The following is a 7,502-nucleotide window of genomic DNA, read 5'->3' as shown; positions in this document are numbered from 1 at the left end:
CTCAGAGCTATGCCACATTTAAGAGAGAGATGAGACAATACAGAAGAAAACAACTCTGACCCACCACACGGCTTAAACAATGGCTTTGGCTTAGAAATCAGATAAGGTAAATTTCAAGTTCAATCAGTTAATTCAATAGGCTGCATGAAGAAACTCGTCTGAATGGGAAGAAAGGAACTTAATTACTAGAGAAAAACTCATCTAAACGTATCTTCCAGTCTTTTCCAGGACTTAATGAGCCTTTCATTAGTCTAATATGGTGTGAAAATGTTTGGTGAGGTCACACGAGTGCCCAGCGTCTGCTGCTGCGGGGCATGGATCATTTCCCGACTCTGAAAATTGAGTCAGAGTCAAACTGTGTCCTGCCCTGGCTTATTACTGGCTGAGAGGATCGCCCATCCCAGCAGCATAATTCCATCTGGGCTAAATATTTATACTGAGGGGGAACGACATCACTTATCCACAACACATTCATTCACATAAGGGACGGCTACTTCCAGAGCTCTGTCAGAGAGAAACCTCACTTGTTCTCACTGATATTGAAGTTTTCAGAGGAAGATTTTTTTGAATAAGCAAAGAACACAATGAGCTACTTCAGCTTTGTTTTCGGGGTGATTCTCCCTTTGTATCAGATTGGGAGTAATCCGACCAGTGGTGAGTGAACTTCTTTTTACTTTACTGTGGCTATTATAGTGAGGCACTTTTTTTCAGTATTCATATTTACGTAGCCCTACCAGTGTAGTGTGTCTCTCTGTTTTAAACAACTGTCTGTTTTCCAAAAAGTAGATATGTTGTCCACTCTTTGTATATTTAGTTATTAGAATAATCAAGTTTTTCTTCCTATAAACACGTCCTGGCATTCAGGTGCTATACATTAGTATTGTAAATAGGGGGGGAAAAGCAATGTTATACTACAATACATGGATTCTGAAAAACGGAATACACTTATTTACATGTGTTTAATTGTTAATGATGTTTGAGTGGACTGAAGTGTTTTTATTCAAATGTCCGTGCCTTTAGCTGGGATGTGCTGGCTGCAGCAGGACCAGAGGTGCGACATGGTGCTGATGAGAGGGGTGAACAGAGAGGAGTGCTGTGCCGGGAACCGTCTGGACACAGCCTGGTCCAACAGCAGCCTGCCCATAAACGAGGTCAGCCTGCTGGGCTTCCTGGGGATCGTCTCCTGTAAACCATGCAAAGGTAAACAAACAAACCAACACGAATAAAAGTAATTTTTTTTTAATTGAATAGACAAGAAAGTTACGTGTGCATTGCTGTCATTTATTTATGTGGGGTGAAGTTATAGTCATCAAAAGTAAGATTCTTTATTTAAAGGCTTTAAATCCCCATTTCTAAATAAACAAAAGATATCTAACAGGAATCTGGTTGCTAGAGTGAGTTTTAATCACTGCTTAGGCATCATTTGCAGACTTTAAACATATAATCTTATACGATCTCGGAGTCATCATTGGTAATTTGGTTATTTTCCGTTACATAAAAATAACTGTTGTGGTTCCCGGAGCGTAGGGGAAACCTAATTTGAGTCACGTCATGTGTGAATGGAGATATTTACACAATGAGTTCCCGATGCAGCTTTCTAACAAAACGCAGACGTGGATCGGGGAGAGAGTCGTTCCACATCACTCCACCCAGCTGTCCTGAGACAGTTTCCTCCCCTGGAATCTCAGCGAGGTTCACCCCGGCTCACTAACAGATAAATTCTGTTCTCGTAAAAGCAGCCCTCGCACCATGTGATCACAGGCCAAAAATTTGACTTTCTCCAATGTTGATGCATTCCAGTAAAAACCTGGCTACTGCTGTATTTTTTAGGAAAACACACCCAAACACAGCCCCAGGTTATTCTGGCATCATCACATTGTTTAAAGACAGAGATGTGGTTTGTACGTAGATACACTTGAAATGATAATCGATAGGTTCATATAAATGTTACTCACATAGAGAAAAACAGTTAAATCACATGGAAAATGAATCAGAACAATCATCCTTGTTTTTTCTCCTTCGCTCCCTTCATTATGTCTTCACTCTTTCCAAAGCTTGTTAAATAAGGAGCCCTGCTTGTTTCCAAGAAGAAAATAAGTAAATACATTCCTGCAGGTTGGAATTAAAGCCTGCCACATGCCCAGATGTCTGGGAAGCATAAATACCATCTTGATAATTTGAAATGCTATTCGAATAAAAGGCTTGTCGATCCATAGAGAGACACCAACATCATCATGGTTTTCAGATGTCCTCTTATTGCAACAGACACAAAAACAACGTGCTGCTGATAGAGAACTGAGAGTGGACAAAAAGCAGAGATATGGAATAAAGCAGGATATTGAATCTCTGGTAGAGGTAGGAAATAAGTCACTGACTGTTAACAGGACTCAGAACATCTCTTAAGACTGTGAAAAGGTCCTGGGAAGAGACCTGCATGCATTGTCTAATATTGACTCTGCTTTGTGTAGAATTACAGCTCCTCCTGTACTCTGACATTATGGGCCATCAGAAAGAGCCCAGGGCATCTTCATTTAACAGTCTGCAAACTTCTCCAACGGCTATTTGAACTCCCTCTACCTCTGAGCCCTTCCGTCCCTCTACGGGAGCTAGGCCCGTCCTGTGTGCAGCCGATACACATAGATCTGTTATGAAAACAGGGCCAGTCTTACATTCCTCCAGGCGAGGCAACCCCCTGTGTCACGGTCAATAAAGAGATGTGATTATTGTAAATTTTGTACAAAAGGTGAAAATGTGTACAGTCTGGGGAAGATATTTAAGGTTGTTTTGTATGAAAATGCCTTGTGGGTCACCTGATGTCTGCTGCCTTGTAAATAAAGTAATATTACACTGACACTGCTTTTGCAGAGACCTGTGAGGGAGTGAAATGCAGCCCTGGGAAGGTCTGCAGCATGAAGATGGGGAGGCCTCAGTGTGTGTGCTCTCCGGACTGCTCTGACGTTTCCCAGACGCACGCTGTGTGCGGCAGCGATGGAAAGACATACATGGATGAGTGCGCTATGCTGATGGCCCGCTGCATGGGTCACCCAGACCTGGAGGTCATGTACCAGGGCGACTGCAAAAGTGAGCAATAATTCACACATGTATATTTGCATGTCAGCTCCTCTGCACATAAACAAAAGTATGACATTCTCTTTTAATGCGTGACCTTACCGTTTCTTGTCTGGCACAGAGTCGTGCTCCAACGTGGTGTGTCCAGGAACCCACACCTGCGTGACGGACCAGACCAACAGTGCCCACTGCGTCATGTGCCGCACCACACCTTGCCCAATACCCATGCTGTCCGAGCAGCCGATCTGCGGCAATGACAACATCACCTACCCCAGCGCCTGCCACCTCCGCCGGGCCACCTGCTTCCTGGGCCGCTCCATAGGAGTCCGCCACTACGGCCACTGCAACAGTAAGACTGCGAAACCATTCATTTTCTCACCTGTTCTTTCCTGTGATGATGTAAGAATTTAGATTTGTTAAGTGTCTGTCTCCCTTTGGTGCAGGTCCCCCACGGAAAGCTCACGTTTTCGATGGCAGCGAGGAAAACGCAGTCTAGATGGACCATTCCAGAGTCGGTTTCCAAGTGACACACCACTAGCTTCCCGCGATGACCTCTTTTTCTCCTTTTTGACAATCACTCCCCCTCCCCCTTGTACACAGAATGACGATGTGTTTTTAATATCGAAGACCTCTTTTGGGGTTCAACACTAGGTGTGTAGCTGCCTCGGCCGTGTTGATGTTGCGTGACGCTGCAAGGCGGAGGCAGAGGAAAGCACGAGACAGAAATATCTCATGAGCTCTTTGGGAGATGTATGCATATTGTAAATAGAATACCACTACTATTTATTGGAGAAGGTATCTAACTCTATTTATGTCTTTATCTTGGTAACAGCTGCATATATCCATGGGAAAGCTGATGCAATAAAAAGTGTATTTATTGTGTTTTTTGTTTATTGTGTATGTACGAAAGCAGACTGGCGGTCACTGGCAGTGGCGTGTCACAACTTTTTTACAGTTTTTGTAGTCTCCATTCCCCCAACAAACAAAACAGTTTTCCCTCTTAAGCTAATGGAAAGCAGCGCTAATTTGTTTGGAAAGTTGATTCCGCCTCTGTAGCCCGCCAGTGTGGTTTCAATCCACCACAAACAAGAACAAGACAACTACAGCTGCACTGTACGTACTTCAGCTCTTTGTCTGGGAGGGGGTGAGTGAGTGAGTGAGTGAGGAAGGGGTTCAGTCTAAACAAACCGGCTCTGCATGTTTACTGTGGAACCTGATCCAAACTGTCTGCCACCGCCGACCACTACAAGTAACAGCTTGGTTGTGTTTGTCTCAGACGACTGTTGGTACAACCCCACAAAACCTTTCGCAATACCTCCTCCGTTGAACACACAGCTTTATTTTGTAAGTGCATTTTTGAAGGTCGTGCTTTTTATTCAGATGCTGTTTTGCTGCTTTGACTTGATTGGAATTTTACTGGACAGATAAATCCAATTAGCATCGTCTGATTGACAGGGAAATTAAATTTGTCTGGGAATGGGACTCAAATTTAGGCGAGCTGAACGCACCTGATTATGTCGTCATCGGAGAAGAGTCAATCAGTCCAGCACGGACACTGGTGAACCTGGTGGATGTCAAACAATGTCCAGTGGTCCAAGTTAATCTTCAAACTCAAAGCAGGTGTCTGGATGCTTTGAATAATCTTTTTAGTGTATAATGGAATATTTCAATTACTCTCCTGTAAATAACAGTCTTGTGTGTACCTACCTGAGTACCTACTGTGAAATCTGAATGATAAATGCATCAGCATATTTTTGTATTTTTGTACTGCCACTGCAAAATAACATAAAGTTTAATATTTGTCACAATGTGTCCTCTTCCCTTTTTTTAACAGCAATTTGACAGGTTTATTTCAAACTTCTTTGAAAAGGCAATAAATATAACTATTAGTCTTAAGTTATTATTACTTTATATATAATTGCTGATTTTATTTTAACTAGTTGTGTTTACTTAATTGTGTATAACAAGTAGAGATTAACTTGTTCTTCCAATTTAAAGGTAGGGTTGATAGATAGATAGATAGAAACAGAAACAGAGAAACCGCTGAACCAGAGTTGATGGTCAGATTTTAGCAAACGAGTCAGGAAAAGTCCGCTTCAGTTCACGTTCATGTGATTTTGGGGCGGAGCTTTGACACGTGTAGTCTGCTCTTGCCAGCTTTTCCAAGATTACCAAACCTAGCTTTAAGTAAAACAAGTTAGTCTTTATTACTCTACTCAAATACAAATATTCATACTAAGCAAAGAGCTTGAGAATGGCTTTATTGTCATCCATGATTACATTATCCTCCAGTAGCCCATGATACTGGGACAGGCTGGGATTTCTCAAAGGCAAGAACTCAAGTGGAGAGAATTGTTGAACTTTATCATATAAAAACCATATTCGTTTTTCCACACACCTGTTACATTACATTATTACATTTCATTTGGCTGACGCTTTTATCCAAAGTGACTTACAATAAGTGCATTCAACCATGAGGGTACAAACCCAGAACAAGAATCAAGAAAGTACAATTTCTTCAAGAAAGCCAAACTACAAAGTGCTATAGGTAAGTGCCATATAAGTTCTACTAAATTGTTAGTTTAAACTTTTATTCAAGGTATAGTCGGAAGAGATGTGTTTTTAGTTAGCAGTGGAAGATGTGTAGACTTTCCACTGTCCTGATGTCGTTGGGGAGCTCATTCCACCATTTAGGAGCCAGGACAGCAAACAGTCGTGATTTTGTTGAGTGGTTAGCTCGCAGTGAGGGAGCAACAAGCCGATTGGCAGATGCAGAGCGGAGTGAACGGGCTGGGGTGTAACGTTTGACCATGTCCTGGATGTAGACTGGACCCGATCCGTTCGCAGCACGTTCTGGGTGTTACTACCTGTGCACATAGCTCCACTCATGCTACCAAAATAAATCCTTTACAACAGTTAGTAAGATCTATAATAACACAACATTGTCTCCGAGCATGCAGGGAGGCTCCGCCCCTATACCCCCAACGCCCTGCAATACAGGTTACTCAAGTCAACATAGTTTTATACTTGTTTTCAGCTAAACAAGTTTCATTACTCACGTTACATGAGTTTAATCAACCGGATAGTGAGAAATACTGTAAGAGGACTAATGAAAAGTGTGGAAGAGTAACATACTTAGCGTCAGAGTAAATTTTGAAATCGTTTTTTCCTATTGTATCTTTGTTCACCTCGCATTGGTTGTTTCAATTGAAACATAATGTAACTGTGAAACTGTCAGACATGCACTTTATAATATTTAAATTTTTCTAAACCGTGTCACAGCCACTTTCAGCCCAATCAGATCATACTTGCACTGTACATGGATTATGCAGAGTTAGTCTCATGCTGGGGTTTAGGGTGGAGGGTCAGGCTTCAGCAGCCAGCCACTCAGTTTAATGTGTGCGATGGTTAAACCTCCTCTGAGCGGTCTCTTTAAAGGCCCATGTGTGGGGCGGCAGAGAAACAAATTCAAGCCCCTGTCTCCCCTCAGGGATATCCCCCTGCTCCGGATGGGTCAGAGGGATCCGAGGAACAAACGTATCAAAAAGCTGAGACCTCGGTACTGACTCACTTTCCTGTGTAGAGTGCCTCCCTTGTTTTTCTGTCTTTCTCTCTCTCTCCCGTCTCTGGGTCCTGCGCTCCGTCATGCTGCAGCATCTGGTTCAACTTTAGGGAGATGTTTATATTCCTGTCCAAGTGCCCTTTTATTACACTGGGAATGGAGTTAGATGTTTTGTTAGTTCAAACAAGGCAAATAACGATGGCACTGAGTGGACGTTGCTGTGCCCACACACAAAATTGAGTTTTCAGTGTTGTATCTTTAAATGTTTTCTGTATTTTGTGCATTAAATTATATGTGACCGATATGATCCAAAGACATTTGTTGAGAAACTTTGACTTAAGCAATGGATACCTGAGGGAAAATATGCCACATCTTCTGGACTAAAAAAGATCCCAAATGAAGAATGAAGACTACGGCTACCTTCATACTTTACATCCTTCCCTGTCCACATGACCGTTTTGGCACCATATTACTTTTAATCCATGTCTATACCAAGACGCCTGAAAAATTCATATCACATGACCACACACGTACACTGGGTACGCATGTGCCGGTGCAAACGGTACAGAATTTGCATCCAGCTGGAGGCAGGACAGGTCTCATTCTCATGTAAGCAGTTGTATCATTGTAAAATACCGAATTTAAGTGCACACCAGCCGTCAGCCAAGACATCGTGGTCAGCAACTCTTGTAATTGATTAATGTTGCGCTCTACTCTGGTGACGAGGCTGATGTGATTGTATTCTTCTGGAAGAGGGTCACGCTGTAACCAAAAGGACCCAATCAGCAGGCAGTTGTGAGTGTTAACGTCATTCTTTCCAAACCTCTCCGTGTCTGCCTGGGAGTTGTCAGTGCCAGCAGCGTCTCCAAAC

General features: G+C 42.6%; 1 protein-coding gene across 1 annotated transcript; it reads left to right on the top strand.

Moving 5' to 3' along the window:
• Positions 1 to 428: 428 nt before the first annotated feature.
• fstl3 (follistatin-like 3 (secreted glycoprotein)) lies at positions 429 to 4,874 on the top strand. Its single transcript, XM_047343232.1, has 5 exons — positions 429 to 654; positions 1,021 to 1,200; positions 2,866 to 3,081; positions 3,191 to 3,418; positions 3,513 to 4,874. Exons 1-5 carry the CDS (start codon positions 585 to 587, stop codon positions 3,563 to 3,565), a joined length of 747 nt encoding a protein of 248 aa, XP_047199188.1. The 5' UTR covers positions 429 to 584; the 3' UTR covers positions 3,566 to 4,874.
• The last annotated feature ends 2,628 nt before the right edge of the window (positions 4,875 to 7,502 follow it).

Source organism: Hippoglossus stenolepis, chromosome 14 (assembly GCF_022539355.2).
Source record: "Hippoglossus stenolepis isolate QCI-W04-F060 chromosome 14, HSTE1.2, whole genome shotgun sequence".
Taxonomy (NCBI): domain Eukaryota; kingdom Metazoa; phylum Chordata; class Actinopteri; order Pleuronectiformes; family Pleuronectidae; genus Hippoglossus; species Hippoglossus stenolepis.
This window is presented reverse-complemented; position numbering and strand designations above follow the sequence as displayed.

What these genes read in the sequence shown, in the direction of transcription:
- fstl3 (XM_047343232.1), top strand. Translation starts at nt 585, where the DNA reads ATGAGCTACTTCAGCTTTGTTTTCGGGGTGATTCTCCCTTTGTATCAG. An exon ending in GTACCAGGGCGACTGCAAAA is followed by an intron (nt 3,082 to 3,190) that starts GTGAGCAATAAT and finishes TGTCTGGCACAG; the next exon opens with AGTCGTGCTCCAACGTGGTG. An exon ending in CCACTACGGCCACTGCAACA is followed by an intron (nt 3,419 to 3,512) that starts GTAAGACTGCGA and finishes CCTTTGGTGCAG; the next exon opens with GTCCCCCACGGAAAGCTCAC.